This window comes from Onychostruthus taczanowskii, unplaced genomic scaffold (assembly GCF_017590055.1).
Source record: "Onychostruthus taczanowskii isolate IOZ18803 unplaced genomic scaffold, ASM1759005v1 scaffold63, whole genome shotgun sequence".
Lineage (NCBI taxonomy): Eukaryota > Metazoa > Chordata > Aves > Passeriformes > Passeridae > Onychostruthus > Onychostruthus taczanowskii.
In genome coordinates this window covers 4,951,456-4,969,797 of record NW_024504012.1, presented here as the reverse complement: position 1 = coordinate 4,969,797, position 18,342 = coordinate 4,951,456, and the positions used below count along the sequence as shown (strand labels likewise).

Below are 18,342 nucleotides of genomic sequence, written 5' to 3'. Positions count from 1 at the left end.
ACTAGAGTTGAACCCTAGGTGAAGTCTTCACATCTTCCTCATCAATGTACTGATGATAAATCAAATCCTGACAACTCTTTAAGCAGATCATATTTATTGGAAGTTAATAAAGCAGACAGGGAAACCTGCAGATCCAGCAGTTCATATACACTCCAAATTAACAATGAACACAAAGTCCCATCCTCAGAAACTGCACCTCTTCTCCTTCACCACTTACAGAAAGGGGAGGGAAAGGGAGAAAGCTTAAATTCCACAAGAAACAATGCCAGTATATATACAAGTCATAGTCACAGATAAATCCTGCAGCCCCTTCCTAAACTGAACCAATGTCTAAGATTTCAAGAACTGCCCCAAGCTTCAAGGTATGTCTGCATCAACTATGAAAGTAAAGGACAGAATAACTGTGTGTGCTGACTATAAAAAAATATGTCTGTCTTTGATATTAAAGAAATAAAAAAGAAGATTTTTTCCTTCTTCTTCTATAACCTATAGAGAGGATATTAATGACCAATGGAACTGAAAGTTGCCCTACCTGAGTCCAAGAGCTGTTAATTTTCAGATACATTTTCAAAACAAAAGGCAGGAAAAAAAATTAGAATACAGTTTAGTAACAAAGCTGGTATACCATGACTATTTATAAATAAAAGTAGAAATATTTTATGTTTATATACATAGACATCACCTGGTATTTAAGGACACACATTGTGTTAAAATAGCATTCTTGTCCCTTTGCTGCTGCTTATTTAGTTGCAAAAAATTAGAATACATGTCTTTGATGCCAAAGCTAATATATACATCATAACTTAAAAATAGACAACAGACATGTGGAATAAGAAAAATGTACCCCCAAAAAATTAAATAGATATTTTTACGTCCCTCTTAAAATAGGCAATGGCTACATTGTAATTATAGATCTAATTATGCAGTGTCTTTAGTTAAAATTCATGTAACTTTGCATTATACCTATTAATGTTCCTGTGTGTTTTACAGTATGAGAAAATACCACAAATTCTCTGTGCTTAGTGTAGGAAATACTGCAAAAACGTAAATGTGTGCAAAGACTGGATACAGAGATTTTAACTGTGATGAAACTCTAACCTAAATGGTACAGGCCCAGGATTCGTGTTGGGTAATATCAAATGGCACTGAGACATTTTTTAAGCAGGAAAATAAAATTTTTCTGCCAAATCTGATCACAGCCTTTGCCTGAGTTAAACAAAAACAACAACAAAAAAAAATTTCTATATGAAAACTCCACATGCTATGACTTGCCAATACGTCACCTAGTTTTCTATGAAAGTGAGATTCTGACCTGGTGTAGGAGAATTTCCTTTTGCTTCACCACTTAGTTACACCTGCTGAGGATTTGGGGTTTAAAACACACCCGGGCTGCTGCGGGAGCTGGGCTGAGCTGGGCTGAGCTGGGCTGTCACCGCACGGTGACACGGGCTGAGCTGGGCTGAGCTGGGCTGTCACCGCACGGTGACACGGGCTGAGCTGGGCTGAGCTGGGCTGAGCTGGGCTGTCACCGCACGGTGACACGGGCTGAGGGGGGCTGAGCTGGGCTGTCACCGCACGGTGACACGGGCTGAGCTGGGCTGAGCTGGGCTGTCACGGCATGGTGACACGGGCTGAGGCGGGCTGAGCTGGGCTGAGCTGGGCTGAGCTGGGCTGTCACCGCACGGTGACACGGGCTGAGGGGGGCTGAGCTGGGCTGAGGAGGGCTGAGCTGGGCTGTCACCGCACGGTGACACGGGCTGAGGGGGGCTGAGCTGGGCTGTCACCACACGGTGAGGTCCGGCCGCACACCCTGGAAGTCGCTGACCGTGAAGGAGCGGGAGCGGCGGCGGAGCGGGGCGCGGGCCGCGGGCCGGGCCTGCAGCAGGCCGAGGTAGGGAGCGGAGCGCAGGAAGCGCGGGTAGCTGTCCTGCTCCATCAGCCGGTACACCGTGCTCTGCGCCGCGTCGAAGGTGCTGCGCAGGGGCTGCCCCATGCTCTGGCTTGTGACTTCCTTGGTGTGAAAGTCCAGATTCACCTGGAGGATGAAGAAAAGGGTGTTTGTTTAACGTACATTCATGCATATCCAGTGTTATTATCTACAGCACTGATACTGGACACTGGAAAACGACTTTTCTAATAAGAATGAAGCCTTAAGCTTTAGCTTTCATATTTTCCAGATTCTGTACTGCATTAGTTTATAACTCTGAACTTCATATAAAGTGTTGGCAGGTTCTCTCCACAGTTCAGTCACACAAACCAATCCTTTTCCAGCCCCAGAACCAAGGACACCGCTGCAGCTTCAGGCCCAAAAAGTGCAAACAGCAGGGAATGGAGGAGAGTAGACTGGGAGGGTGGGACTGCATCACCTGGAGCTGGAACTGGACAATTAACCCAAAATGGAAATGGACCAAAACTTATAAAAGTGTGAAAACCCATGACCCACGCCTTTTAATAAATCCCTACTTTCTTCCTTTCTTCCTTCCCTGCTCCTGCCCAGCCTCTGTTCTAGTAGGCATCAGGAGGACCTTGGATCCCCCATACAACAGGATATTAACACCACAGAACTGGTGTGTTCGCCTTCAGTGGTGGCTCTCAGAAAGTCTCCACAAATGTGTCACTGGTACCATGGAAAACTGGGGAAACAGAAGAAAAACTAAAAGTAACTTTCTAACAGTGATCGCTGTCCAGTCACAGCTTCCCAGCTTTGCAATACCAGACTATTACATATCTCCCCTGCTCTCATGTGGGATTAAAGTAGAACTTGTTCTAATGAGATGATATTAGTGAATAGTTATAATTTCTGGTTTCTGTGTAGTTTGTAGTGAGAAGGTGATAAAATTCTAATAATTTTTTTTTGTTTGTTTGTTTAAACTTAAATGGGTCTCGAGGCTTTAGATTGGGAAAATATTTAAAATTACTATTTACTCCATGTGCTGCTGCATTCACCCTGGGAAATATTTAATAGTATAAGAATTTTAATGAAGTAACGGGCACTGGTTCAAGCATGTTATTTTGAAAAATAAGGTAGAATATATAAAAAAATTGTTGACTCAATCAAAAAGTGACTTCTATAATGTTTTTCTTTTCCTCCCTGAGAGGCACCTGTCATTTCCATACAACTAGTTGGAACAAACAGTCTAGATCTAAGAGCTGGAGGGCAATTAGTGATCAGAGAAGGGTCCACTCATCTGAAATTTTCTGATCCCATCAAACTGTACGCTCAGAAATTTGTGTGTAAAAGAGTTTTGCTGGACAAGGAGTCAGAAGAGATGTGCAAGCTCCAGAGCTGTGTGGTCTCAGCTGAACCCAAGGGAGGAAGTCACACCAAAGCCAAGTGTCCAAGGTGAACCACAGCACCCACCCTGCCTGCACCAAACTCAAGCATGGCAGAGAAAGAAATTGTTGTATTACTGTGACTTCCTGCCCTGTCCTCCCCTCAGCTCTCTCCTGCTCAACTCTTTACTTTAATCAGTCTCAAGCATTGACAGTGTCAGCACTTGTTACCTGTCCAGGGCTGCTTCTCCCCAAAGGCACACAGCAGGAAAAGGAATGGAAAGGGACATAAGTCCTTAAAAGTGGGCATTTCCTAGGAAAAGCAGATAGGAATCCTAATGCAATCTATAGGAATTGCAGGTGGGAACTGCACCGCTTTGCAATCCTTTCACTAAAATGAGAAATACACTTTTCTTCACCCTCATTACAAGGAAGCAGAAGTTAGTGTTTAACTTCTGCTATTCTGGCAAATAAAAAAATACAGGTATTGGCAAGTGACATATTTGATCTGCTCAAATGTGATAGAATTACAGGAAACTCTAAGTCAAAAAGATCTATTCATGAGGCTGCTTGTGATTTCACTAAAAAGTTTATGATCTCCCAACCTGTTCATCTCCATTTAGGGCAGGCAAAAAATTTCTTTTGTTTATTTATTAACCCTTTCTAACACACTTCAGTAAAATGAAGAAGTTGGAAATATGAAAACTTTTTCATTCTTAGGGTACTAAAACAAGGCCTTAGTGTTGGTGAGGACTGTCATATCAACATCATTTTGTGCTGACAGTAACACACCAGGGATATACAATTGGAGGTGGAGGGGTGGAGGGAGTCAATCAAGTCCATGCTCCTTCCAGAGTTTTGACTTTTAGGAAAGTCTTCTTATATCAGGGGACTGCACTTTTAGCTCTGGAAGCTTCTTCTGGGCATGCACTTCTTAAAAGAAAGTTTCACCAGATGCAGTTGTGTCAATCAAGCACTGTGTATAATGAGGAAGGTCTACCTCTTTTGGAGCATCTTTCTGTATGAATGTTTCAAAAATGGTCTTGGCTTTTGGCAGAAGTTCCTGTGCACTTTTGCTTTTCTTGTAATCCTCGCAGGCAATCCAGAACTCGATGTTCTCCTCACTGAACTCAGTTTTCAGAAACTTTGTGAAGGCATCCAGCCCAGCTACAAAAGGGAAAGTTGAATTGCATTAAAAAATATATCCTTATCAGACAGTTACTCTTTCAAAGAGTCTGTGAAAGGTAGTAAAATATGTTTTGCTCCCTTGGAATAATACCACATTACAGATAATTATCCTAGAATACATAACTGCTTTAAAATAAGTGCAGTTTCTCCATTATGATCCTGCAACTCTCCTTACAGAATTCTCAGCATCAGTAAAAAAATGCTACCAAGATCTCATAGATTTGGAAAAAAACATTAAGCAAAACGTGTGGGAGTATGTGGAAGTGGTGGACTTTATTCCAGCTGAATATCAATACAGGTTGATCCAAAGACTATTTGAATCTTTGTTCATAAGTAAACCACTGTTCAGCAGCAATTTAAAATTGATGGCTTTCAGCATCTCTATAATTTGCTTTATCCTGCTTTTGTTATGCTGAGGATATTTTCTTTGTCAAGCATGCTTCATATGTGGAAGTAATGCAATTGTGTGGATATGAACTGTTCAAGGAACAGATTCAAAGAGCCCACAGCGTCCAGCACTGTGGCTGAAACACGTGTGCCTCTCCGAAATGAAGGCAGGACATATGTGCATTTGATAATGATGGGAGCAGCAGGGCCTCTCAAATGATGGCCAGCTTGGATCCAGTCACTGTCTTGGAAACAAACTGTCAGGACTGACATAGTCTTTTCTTAAGGACGTGGAGCATGTGCAGTCAGGAATATTTGAGCAATATTACGGTTAAATGTTCCTGTTTGCTGAAGGGACTCTTTGCTGTCTGCTATATTACTTTGTTCAATAAAACACCAAGCACAAAAATTATTTTAAACTATTTTCACAAGCTGACAGCGAGCTATAACTGAAGAAGACAAGGAGAGCAGGAAACACATGCTGCCGTAAATGACCCATCATACCTAATTTAGGTAACTGCCATGTCTATTCAAGGACATAACTGGATTTTATAATTTTCCATCTTTTACCATCAATTTTCCATCCTAACAGTCTGCATAGAGAGAAAAAACTACTGACCTTTCTCAGAAAGCAGTTTGTCAAAAGACTCTCCCCATTTCACTGCTTCTTCAGGAGACACACTGCTTAAGAAACAGAAAGAAGTTTTGAAGAATTGTTCATACTGTGCATTAAGGAGGCTGTGTAACACACATTAACTGTCACTGTTGTGGCTCAGGACTGTTCCACAAAGCTTTTGATTAGATAACCTCACTAAGCGAGATCATTCTCTTAGGGGCTTCAGGAACATTTGCTTTAACTCACTCTTGACATTTTTTTCCTGCAATTATACTTCTCTTTTTATAAAAACATAGAGCAGTGGCTTTTTGCTGTGGTATTTGTGTTGTCCTACTAATTTTTAAGGGAATTGAGACCACGTAGCATGGTAAAACTCATAAGGGAAGTAGGTCTTGTCAGCTATTTAAACTTGAGGTAGTCATGCAGAGATGTAGTTTTGAATATATTCACTCTGAGGCTGTTACCACAGTCTTCTTTTAATGAAATATGCAGAATTCTGTAGCCTGAAGACAAAACTGTAGCAATATGGTTTAGGTGTCAGTCTTACAGGGCAATAGCGTGTGTAGTCTGGTTTGTTTACCACAAACATGCCATGTTATTCTGAGACACTGTGCCTCATTTATAAAACTCCTCATGTTCTTCATCAAGCATGTCAAGTTTCACTTCAATTTTGAAAAATCTGCCCTAGGAAACAGCAAAGAAAGGGGGGAAAAACCCCCAGTTTTTATCAGTTGCTTTGTGGATGTGAATGTTTAGAACCATTTTCATTCCAGGACAAATCACAGGACACTGAAAGTATCAGTAAGTGACAGGTCTGGGATTAGTTGATCAGATCAACTTCTTATGGAGCGAACGTTTCTGGAATATGATCCCACTTCCTCATCAAGACTCGCTGTTCTGTTTCCTGATTTACACAGTTTGGGTTCCCTTGGCAGGGAGGAGGCATGTGAAGTTTAGTTGAAAGGAAATTCCAGTCTCTTTGGTAAGGAATTTAAGCCTGTAATGAGGCATTTTGTTTTGTTTTTTTAATTTTGATAGGTGTCACATATTTCATAGCTGAAGTCATTTCTTGCAGGAATGAAAATTTTAACTAGGGAGAAGAAAGCAGTTTGTGAGGAGAGGTACAAAGGCTGGGGAAATGAAATTCAGGAAAGCAGGGGGATTCTGGAGTCAGGGAAAATGAGACCTCACTCCCTTCCAGCGTTCATTAGTTATGAGAATTACAGAAAGTACCGTGAACTCTCTGAAATGCAGGTTCCTGTACCTACAGAAATTATTTTGGTCATAGTGAAAGATAAAGCCTTATGACTTCAGACCACATACTCAGTTCACAAAGGCATGAAATGCTGGAGTTTTGGAAACTCCTTTGCTGGGTTTGGGAACTCCTACTGTGACTTTCTTGTTTTTCCTTCAGCATCTGCAACAACCCGGGAGCCTCACAGACCCCCAACACCTGAGTGCAGCAGAGTTTGTGCAATAATAGACAGAAACTGAGATTTGTTCAGCTTTGCCACTTTCTAAATATGACAAGAAAATAATTTAAACTAATGGTTTGACATTTCAACTAAAAGTGAACTTTTAAATGAACAGATTAATTAACTTTTCTGCTGTTGCCCCAATTTCCATATGCAATGTTTCATTAAAATCTCTTTCTACTTATTTTAGTAACTCTGTGTGAAAAATGGAAATCATAAAACCTAAGTAAATCACTTAATAAAATTCAAACTATTATCTCACTTTATTATTTGAAAAAAGAGTAAATTTGTTTGGTTGTTTTTTTCAATTTTTTGACAAATATAATTGTCACTTTAATCCAAATATAAGACCAGCAAAAATCTACAAGTTTCTCTTCCGTACAAGAACAGTCAAATCTCTGTTAGTAAAACACCAGCTGAGAGTAACATGGTAAAAGACAGCTGGCTGAATGAGGAAATTATGTTAAAAGGGAGAAATTCTTCAGAGAATTGTTACTGCTCTGAAAGTGCTGTCTGGCAGATTGTAAGAATGCAGTGAATGGCTGTACTTTGTATTAAATACCTGGGGTATATGAGCCACCCAGCACTGTCTGCTTCTGCTTTCTCTTTACAGATGCAATCTTAGAATGGTTTTACATGTCTGCAGCCAGGGTATCTCAAAGCATGAGCAACAAACACAGCCTGGTTACTCAGATGCACTGGTGGGAGTGTTTAGATACCCCCTCCCCAGCCACTCTTCTATGCGTTCTAGAAGCAGAGTTTGGGTCCTTAGGTGACCTCGTGCTCATTAATTAGCACATTAATGGCTTGTAGAAGCAGCTGTGGTCAAAACAGGCAGCTTGGTCCGGAAAGTGGGGACTGCTGGAACAAGGGAAAAGGCCGTGGTAAGCGCTGAAGTGTTCTGGAGTGATTTGTGGTGGAAAGAAAGGGCCGATACATATTTTAGGCCACAGTGTTGTAGAATTCTACATATTCCTTCTTCTCAGTCAGGACCTACAAATTCAATTCTTAATATAGCAGTGACCTCTTGGTACTCCACTGAAGTGAGGAATTAAACTCTTGTGGAAGTCAGTAAACCCAAGATTGTACCCTGCATGCATCTTTATGGTAAATACTAGGAACAATACTACCAGAGTGTATGAATTTTGGAGACAAGAGTATTCACCCAATTACTGCAGTTACTAAGGAACTCTGCATTCACTATTTAACACAGCTATGGCATTTGTACATCACAGAAGTCTTTGGAAAACCTGCTTTGCCAGGAGCTGTATGATTTTCCTGCCAGCTGCATTTCTGAGTGGATTATTGCTCTGTACAATCAGTGGACTCGTACCAAGGCTGCTGGCACAAGGTTTAAACCTCTCTGCAAGTGTATGGAGACCAAGTGGTGTGAAAACACTGCTGATTACATTGATACATACCAGGTAATTCTGTAGTGTTTGCATTCTTGGGTTACACTGATAAATTTTCAGTGTTGCTCTGCCCAGTCTGAATGCACACACATGGGTACAGGAAACATCCTGAGTCACACAGGTGCTTCTTGTGGAGAGAATCCCCAGCCAACCCAGTCTTTTACAGTGTTTACCTTGCTGCTTTTGTCAAGTTTCCAGGTTTGCCAAGGTGATCACTTTCATGGAATTCAGGTTTCTGCAGGAGCAGGCTCAGCCTATTTCTCTTCTGCTTAGCTCTACGACAGAATTGGAGTAGCTTTTCAAGAACCATTGTAGAAAGTTGGTTTTTCCCTCTCAAGCATTCTCTGCTTCTCCATTATACAGCTCCCTATTTTCGCTTACAGTAATGTTGGTGTTACTTCTCCTACACGTATTATTCATGTTAATGTTTTTTTCTTCATAGCTTAGCACATATTTTACACTGGCAAAGAAAAATGGAAATCCTTTAATTTTCAGCATCCTTTTAATTTATTTTAAAGATGAGGGGCCAAACTTCCCATTAGAGAATGTAAACAGTTGGCTCAGCGTCTTCTACTTTTAATGTTTCACAAAGAAAAAAGGAACTATTGCTTCCTGTCATTTGAAATTTTTGAAAAAAGCTTTCCCGGATGATAATCAGGCTTTAGAGAAGCATTTCTCAGAACTTCTTGCAACCTCTTTTTCTTAGTATTTTTAGATCATTAATTTGGTTTGTTTCTTGTCCTCAAAAAAAATGAGAGTACTTTGAGATAACTCTTCTAAAAAGAGTTAATATTTTACACATATTTTACACCATCTCTAGGATTGCAGTTCATGAGATCTCATATATATGTCAAAAATGAAATTAGCCGTGCCCTAAATTCATCCCCACAAACTATGCTAGAAGAATCCTCCATGGAAACAGAACACGCAGAGGGTCGGCATGACCTGAACACTTACCCAGGCTTGCTTGCCTTGTGTGGCTCTTCCTTAATCGTTGATTTTGTGACTTTGTAATAGGGTTTATCCTTTGAAGCAGAAATGTTGAGTTGGGGGAATAAAAGAAGTGGGTTCTCCATCTTCCTCTAGAGAAGCTCCTGGCAAGGTTCCCTTTGCTCCCTCACCCCCGGAGCGGGCTGGCTGGGGCTCTCACATGCTGCCTTGGCCGGCCTCAGCCCTGTGTCCAGAGGAGGTGGTGGCAGGAGGTGGCTCTGCAGCTGTGCCCACGCTGGGCTCTGAGGGCAGCTCTGGTTGTGCCCTCGTCCCTTGGGGAAGTGACACTGCAGGGCTCACGCTGCAAACCACAGCCCAGAGCTGCGGCTGCTCAGCTCCTGCTCGGGGTAGGGTGACACCAACCCGTGCTCCCAAACACCTGTACATGCCCTAGGCTCCTAAAATTAACCTCAATGACAGTCATGCCACATGAAATAACATACAGCCTTCTCCTCAGCCCCCAGAGGCGCTCCATCCGCCCTTAAGCTGCTCTCTGCAGCCTCAGTGCCATGTGCTGCGCACAGCTCCATCCACGGCACCCTGACTTCAAACTCGGAGTTTCTCTGCGTCTCCTCCAAGCTTTGGCTGATCAATCATTTTGCAAGCAGATATTTTAATTTTTGCATCATTCTTCAGAAATTACAACCACTCACTTCTAATTTCCAGTTTGTCCACTAAATGCTCCCTCTTTCACTTCTCTGACTGTGGATTTATTTTTACTTGCAATCTCCCACACAAGACAGAAAGTCTTTAGTTCAGAAAAAAAAAAAAAAATCTGTGTTTTTTTAAATTTTATTTTGTTACTAAATAACCCAAAACTTCTCATTTCAGTCTGCATACGGTAAAAATGTATTAATCTTTGAGGTTCATCAGCACAGGTTATCTCTTCACATACAAGTCTGATGTCAGTTAAGTTTCTTGGGTTTAAGTTCACTTTCTGTTGGAGGTGTCATAGGAACAATACATCTAATAAAGAAACATCTTCAGTGTTAGCTGAATGAGGCACTGGAAAGGGTTAAAATTACTGCAGTAGTTAATTTATTAAGCATTTAATAGTTCTCATGTTTTTAATGGCAGTGTCTCATTTTGATTTCTCAGGTAGGACACTGAGCTTTGAGGAGAAGACGTGACCTCATTACCTCCCATAATTTTGTTGTGTTTTACTTACATGGGTACTTCTGGTGAGAGTTCCATTGTGGCCTTTTTCTTGTGGAGCTGAGGAGGATGGGAATGGGAGACACTAATATTCAAAAGAAATTTTAAAAAAACCAACTCTGCTAGGAATCCAAATTTGTGAAGCATTAAAAGAAGAATAAGATGTAATCTGTCATGATTTTTTTTAAGAGTTAACTGAAAAACTCTCATGTGCTACATGTGTGATACAAATTTTAAAATCAGACTGAATGGGAAACAGTGCAAACTGCCTTTTGTAACCCAAGGGACTTTAGGAAGCAGGGTTACAGTTTAAATCTAATTTTCAATTTCAGAGAAGGCTTATGCATCATATCATGCATATTTTAAAATGGCTTTAACTGCAGCTGTGTTTAATAATTTATTCTGCCTTTTACAGATAAGTAAATAAATACAGACTGCATGACTTTATTTCACTTTTCTGCAATAGTAGTGGTCACATGAGCTTTTTTTACCTGTTATGTGTACAAAATACTGTGCTCATCTGCCATAATTTTGTTACCTGCTGATTTCAGCTCCCAGAAAAAATTTGTAATTGTAGCCTCCACATTCCATCTAAGCTGATTTAAGAAAGATTTGGACCATGGAATATAATTCAGAGGTGAATTATGAGGGGCCACTGTGCCAGGCAGCTTCTAGATGGGGATGAGCAGCTGTGTCCCTCTTTCAGCACCCACCAGCCATGATGATTGAATTATTCCTGTACTACACTGCAAGCAATGGTGTCAGTCCTGACTGCAGCAGTGTGCTGTACACCTCCTGAGAATTCACTTGGAAATCTGAAGGAGTGTGGAGAGGGGGGGAAGAATCACATACAATCTTTCCCCCACTCACCCACATTTTTCCCCCCATTAATAGAAAGCTTATAATAAATCTAGGCCATGAAGTAGCCAAATTGCCTCCAAGTCAGTCTCTGTTTTGTCAGCACTGCTGCTGGTGCTAATGAGCATCCCTGTTTTGAATTGTAAGCTGCAATAGTTATAGTAACAGTATTAATGACCCTGTAAATGCTTCTGGGCCATTTTGGGTGCTGCAAGATGACGATACAGGAAAATTAATAAGTTATTTTAAAACCAGATAAAGCAGACACAGAATATTATGTTGATGACATGACTAGAGATCTAGAAAGCTCAAAAAAAATTTGTGATGAGAACTAAATGTCCTGTTTCCCAGCCATTTCTCTAACCACTGAAAAATGTTGGGAAGGAGGCTACTGATTTTTAAGCTCTCAAATCAAGATTCTCTCTGAAAGGTGAGAACAATATTGAGTTAATGTTCTATTACTTGCAGAAATACATTTTTCAATGGTTAGATGAATATTAAATGTATTTTCATAACAACCTTCATGTGACACAAAAGTAAAATTGTATAGAGAATAAAGTGCTGGATGATGAGTCGATGTCCTGATCCTTTGGGCCTTCCTGTTCTTTGGCTGAAAAGTGTCTGCACTGGTTTCTGATTGTGTTTGGTAAGGTCCTGTCACAGCTGATGATCAGGTCATGCTTGACTTGTATAGACACAGTAGCTGCCCTCCGTGAAAGAAATCTTGACTGGCAGTGTTAGCAACAAGGCCATGGTATTGTACACTGAGAATGTCATGTTTTCTTTTTACAGGGAGTCTCTGAGAGATTCAGGCTTTCAGTCCAGCTGAATAGGAGTGCAGCCCTGACTGAGCAGTTCAGCTCAGCAAAAAGAGCTGGAGCACAATGGGAAATCCTCCCTTGTCAGTAATCCCACAGCATCTCTCTCCAAAGCTGTTTTCCTTACTTCCCAGGTAAATGCAAACTTTGCCTCCTCCATTTCCATTCTCATGTTCTGGCACTGCCCGGGCTTCTCCACAGCCAAGCTCCAGCACTGGTCTTATTCAAATCCAATCTTACCAGTATGGCTTTTGCTGGGTTAAGTTTCTGCTGAAGGGAAGCAATATTTATGAGAATAAAAACAAAATACCAAAACCAATAGTGTTTTTACTGTTTTTTCTTTCAGGAAGGAAAAAGCATGGAAGGAAACTTCACTGAAGAGCATGGGCTGAAAACATGAATTTCCATATTTCATTTCCATGTAAAGACATTTGAAGACTTGGGAATTAAAATTGTCTGGTTTGAACTAATTTTGTTTTAATTAATAATTCTGCTCTTCAGTCACTTCTGACCAATTTATCACTCCTCAATATTTTTGTTGTTTATTCCTATTTGGAAACAATAATTGAGTGTAAAATTTGATAAATAATATGATCCCAGTCATGGTTGGTTTTTTATCTCTTCCCCATGAAGCAAATCCAGAAGGAAGAGAGTTCTATTGGAAATGTAGAGGATCTTGCTGTCTGCTCATTCAGGGAATTTTTTTAGTGGTGCCCTTAAAAGATGCATCCCAGGGGAGGAGGTTGTCGTGTGGGATTCTTCAGTTAGATAAGGAGAATCATTGCAATGCCTGCACACAGCTCGCGTTGAAAAACGTGTTTTTCTCCTTTATTGCTGCTGCTTAAAAGGAAGGAAACAAAATTGCATTGTTTCAGATATGAAGCACTGGCAACAGGAACATAACGCTTTGCATTTGGGGTCTGCTAGCCAGGCATTGCTAAAGGATTTTTTAAACCATCCCTGATAAAAACTCAAGAGTGGCACAGGCTTGGGAGTCTTTGTAGCTTCATCAGAACTTCTGCGGGGGAAAGTGTTTACATCCGTGCTAAACGGAATTAATTTATTTGGTCTTTTGAAAGGTCAGAATAAGAAAGTGAGTCTGCAAAGTTCTCAGCTGTATTCATTTCCTGCCTGGCCAGCGGTTCCCGGCCGGCATCTCTGGTTAGTGCTGTTTACAAGTGACATGCATCACTGTCACCATTAATCTTCAGGCAGTCGTTTCCTCGGCTGAGCCCTGCGGTGTTCGCAGCCATCTCTGACATCAGTGCTCATTAGACAATGGCGTGTTAATGACCAGCTTCCGGAAAGGCTCACCTTCCACGCTCACAGGCCTCTTTTAAAAGAGTTTTTTTTCTTTGTGCTATTCACTGGAAATGCTGAAGGCGGGAATGTTCTCTAAATCCTGCCCAAAATATCCTTCCTACTGCAGTTCTGCACTACTGGATTTATTTCTGTCTTACAGAAACCCAGAAGGACTCCTCACATGACAACCTGTTCTTGGGGGTTTTTAAAGTTGTTTTTTTTTTAAAAAAGACAGATTTTTATCAACCCATGGCAATGGAGCAAACAGTGGAAAGTATTTGGCTGAGAATTTTCTGGTCGTTCTGGGAAAGGTGTGGGACTGTTGCTTGGTCATGCACAAGAGGGCTGTGACTCCTAGTCCACTGACTGTTAACTGTAATATCAAACTCCCTACAGAACACAAGGGAATAAAATCTGTGTTGCATCAGGACTGAGTGTGCTATCACTGAACTACTGGGTGGTTTAAGCAGAGCCAACATGCTTAATGCTGGGCATGTCCTTACTCTGCTTTCCCAGTCAGAGTATCAGGAACATCTCGGGGTGCTGCAGCCCAGGCTGAGCTACCAGGGCAGGCATTGTCAAACAACTATTCTGCAATATCTTTTTTCAGCTTATATGTTATTATATTTTATTGTTACTTCTTCCTGATAACACTTTGTTCTTGTGTCCTGAATTTAGTGAGGCAAATAGTCCAACAGTTTACAAAGTGATATGGTGGATTTCCCATCAGAGCAGTAAAATTTGGTCCCCAAAAAACTTGAAAATATATAGCTAAATTTCCATATGAATATGTAAATATATTATCTTCAAAGTCTGTCAAAAGAAGACAGCATCTGAAGATATAAAAGCTACATGTCAGTCTGATCTTTCTGTTCAGTAATTACCCAAAGGCGTTCATCGTGAAAATTAGGTAAAAATAATAATGTTACATCACATTTCAGTACAATCTTCAGAATGACTGAGAAATTTTCCAGGAAGGTTCAACTGATTTTTGAGGATTGAAAAAAGCTGTATTCAAAAATGTAAGCTAGGACAGCTTTATTTCCTAGATTATGGAAGTTTTGCAGTTGTAGTTTTCTTTTCCTCCTTCCAAACTTAGAAATCTAATGAGGAGTTTGGCTTTGAGGCAGGGACACTCTTTGTCATCCTTTACCAGTCAGTCATAGTCTCTCTTTTTCTTTGCTAATATCAGAATTTCCAACAAAAGCCTTCTGCCACCAGGCATCAGGGTACCAGCTTTCCCAAAACTGCTATCCAATTTTTTCAGATTTGCAGGAACCCTCAAGAAAACTTGCTGGTTACCTAACACAGTGAGAGGCTGAGGGCTGTGAATCCTAGAGAACCTTCAGGGAAGCTTCAGGCATAGCAGAGACAAGGCTTTGCTCTAGTAAAGTCCTTGTGTGAATGTTTAATTCCAGTCGTGCAAGAAATCTGATCTGATTCGTTCGCAGAGTTGTGTTGGAGACTGTGTGAACTGGCAAAGATCTGAGACGTTTTGGGACCCAGCAGATGTGAGCAGCAACAGCAGAAACAATTGAACCCATCCTTCATTCTGCTAGGCAGCAGGATGGATTTTATGAATTCCTCACTGTCACCCTGTGCTGTTATTACCATGACAAAAGACCTTGCCATTTTGGGCACTATCCATTCCTCAAACTTTTCAGGCTTTTAGCCTGAGTCATGGCATGCTTCATGATTATTGTGGGTTTGATGATACACTTCTTAGCTTTTGCACAAGTTGTCCTTGGTGACCTCTGGTTTTCACACCAGATTTTCATCAGGCCCAATCTGCTGCTCCTGTCTTTCTCCTCTGTGTTTTTCTGCCACAGCCAGAATAACTGGAATCACAAAAATAAGTTTTGCAAAACTTGCCAAAAATGCTTCCTCAAAACAGAGGAAGCATGATATTTGCAGTTACAGTATGCATACTAGGAAGGGAGCTATTCTAGTCTCTCTGTTGAGTGAAAACAGGCGATCATTTATCAGCTTCTGCTGTCAATTTGATAAATATGAATCTTTAATAAATTTGATATTGCTGTGGCCACCAAATCTAATACAAATGTTGCACCTCATCTGTTGCTGATCACTCTAGATTGCCTGAGGACAGACCGTTGATCTGAAATGTGTCCTTGTGGCATGTATAAAACAATTTCCATTCCACAAGCCATTTTTTGCAATTCCTAGGGAAGGTCTGCAGATCAGGAGATCCTTTGCTTTACTTGATCCACAAGCACCTTTCAAATCCTAATTTAGAGATTTTTCACTGAGTCTAAGTAAGTTTGGGGGTTTTTTTTCAACCCAGAATGATCTCCAAGTTTAAAACGTTTGCTTTCTGATTATCAAATTCCAGTCTCATCCTGACAGTGTAGATACATGTTGCCCAGAGGATGGATATATGGGCATCCAGCCCTTCCAGCACCAAAATAAGGCACCTCAGCTGGTGGCTAACTGTAGCCACGGCTGTCCCGGTGCTCCCTCTGTTGGAAAAGTTCTGACACGTCCTTTCTCCCTCGCAAGGACGTGAACACCTCTGCCTGGGAATCGACATCCCACACGTTCTCCAGTGAAACCCAAAAGAGCAGTGTGCTGTGTCCCTCTGCTGCTGGTATCTTCCATCCTCCCCAGCTCATGCTGGTGAGGGGGTCTTGGTTCAGCAGCAATGAACAGAGCAGCCTTTCTTAAGGACTAAGAAATAATCAGTGCAATAGTCTGACCTTTTGGAAATATTCTTCCCAGGTGCTTCCCTGGTGAAAGAAGTCAGTTGTTTGAGGTTTTCCAGGGAACACAGGGCCTGATTTGCAGCAGAGAGCACAGGCTGAGGCACAGCCATGGAGGGTGCGGGACTACAGCCCCCGGTGTCGCCCTGGGCACAGCTCCTCCCGGCCCTCCTACCCTCCTCCCTTTCATTGGCACGCTCTCTTTCTTCTCTAGATGTAGTTTAGCCACAGCTTGCCTGGGGTTTCCCCCGAGGTTCAGAGCTCTCTGTGAGCAGGGTCAGACCTGCAGCCAGCAGAAGGAGCAGCTTTGGTACCCCCGTGTGTCCATCTCACACCTCCAGCAGATCCCTGCTGCGTCACACAGAATCAATTTGGTTGGAAAAGACTCTGAGATCAGCGAGTCCAAGCTCTGACCCAGCACCACCTTGTCACCCAGACCATGGCACTGTGGGCCGTGTCTAGTCCTTAAACACCTCCAGGGGCGGTGACTCCACCACTGCCAGGGCAGCCCCTTCCAGTGTCTAATCATCTTTCCTGTGAAGAAATTCTTCCTAATATACAACTGAAACCTCCCCTGGCACGGCTTAAAACTTTGGTCCTGTCACAAGTAGCTTGGGAGAAGAGGCTGGACCCCACCTGGCCCCAACCTCCTTTCAGACTTCCCTTGTATATGCGGTTTTGCTGCCTGATTCACACCAACTCATCCCAGACATGTGCCATGATGTGAAGATCCTTGACAGCTGCCAGACCCATCAATGACAAATCTTCTTTGGTGTTGATGGCACAGGCACTGTTTATTCCTGTTTTTGTTACTTTTGTGGCAGGGCTGTGCAGACGTGGCCAAAGACACAACTGTTCTCTTGGTGTTTGCACCTGTAGTCATTATCTGACAGCTGAGTGCATGCGGGAACCCACGTCATCTCAACTGTAAAAAAACCAGGTGGGCTGGGACCTGGGGTCCTTTTCTGGCTGCTGAAGGATCATTTGGCACTGCTTTGCCCCAGTGCTTGCCATGCTGCACTCATTTAGCTGGTGTGATGGTTATCTGAGCAGAGCTGAAAACAAAGAACCCCAGCAAGCCCTAAGGGCAGAGCCAGAGCAGATACTTCAAAGCAAAATCCCGGGCTTGTGCCTAGGACATGTGAGGGAAAGCCTCCTGTGCACAAGTGAGCCTCTCTGAAGTCTCACTCCAGCTGCTGCAAAACGTGCTCCTCTTCAGGTGCCTTATTTATCTGCACTTTCTGCTTATCATCACTTGAGGGCAGTTAAGCTCATGACAGGTGTGATTTGATCAAATGTTAGCATTTTAGCTGTTAAAGTAAAACCCAGCAAAGCCAAGGAAAAAGTCATTGCTTTGGGGCTGACTGTGTCCAGGTTGTGCCAGGGAAACTGTAGCTGTTATTCACCCTCTTCCTGGGTGGGAGAGGATGCTCTCCCTTTGCTTGAATACACTCTGCTTCAGTAGATTGGCTGGTGCCCCCTAAGATAAAAATACTACGTGTGAGATTATCCTGCAGCATTTCTTGACACAGTCTGGCCTGGGCAGGGCTAGAATTCTCGGACACAATTTCCTAGCAAACGATGTTAGTCATAAGAAAATAATTGTGGTCCAGTGACCAGTGTCTATCTCTCAGCGTGTAACTGCACATGAATGCCACAGCAGTGACAGGAGGCTGAGTAAGTCCAGCCAAAATCAGTTTCTTGTAGAGTATGGAAATTTCCTCTCTTTCATTCCTGGTCTGAGTGACTCAGTGGCTCTGTATGGACACTGTGCAGGGTCTGGCAGATGGGAAATGAGCACCAGAGCTCCCAAAGAAAGGGACGCAGGGTCCAAGAGGGAAGGCCAAGATGTGTGTTGGGCCATGAGTCTTCAATCCCACAAGGTGTGTGGTGAAAACCAGCTTGCACCAAAGTGATGCTCAGTGGTGTTTATCTACCCTACAGCAGGTACAGAGCTGACTGCTGCCTCCTTGCTGCCCTTCTGGCAGCCCTGGTAGTCCCTGTGCCATCCTTTCACCTTCCATATGCCGCTATTGTAATTTTTCTCCTGAATTTTTCCTCTCCCTGCATTAGCAGCTGTGAGCTTTGGCAACAGAGGTGTGGGTGATGGACGCACACAGCTCCTGACCCTGGCCTTAGTGATAAACACTG

The 18,342-nt window shown here is 42.3% G+C and overlaps 1 protein-coding gene across 2 annotated transcripts; it reads right to left on the bottom strand.

The window, feature by feature from the left end:
• Positions 1–77: 77 nt before the first annotated feature.
• On the bottom strand, positions 78–9,632 carry LOC121344274 (regulator of G-protein signaling 18-like). 2 transcript variants are annotated; one of them, XM_041420083.1, is made up of 5 exons: positions 9,309–9,632; positions 8,525–8,626; positions 5,468–5,532; positions 4,274–4,440; positions 78–2,035 (listed from the first exon to the last, which is right to left on the bottom strand). In XM_041420083.1, the coding sequence occupies exons 1-5, from the start codon at positions 9,425–9,427 to the stop codon at positions 1,781–1,783; spliced, it is 708 nt and encodes a 235-aa protein (XP_041276017.1). In that variant the 5' UTR covers positions 9,428–9,632; the 3' UTR covers positions 78–1,780. The 2 variants fall into 2 exon arrangements, with proteins under 2 accessions (XP_041276017.1, XP_041276018.1); XM_041420084.1 differs by having other exon boundaries at positions 5,468–5,529.
• Positions 9,633–18,342: the final 8,710 nt, after the last annotated feature.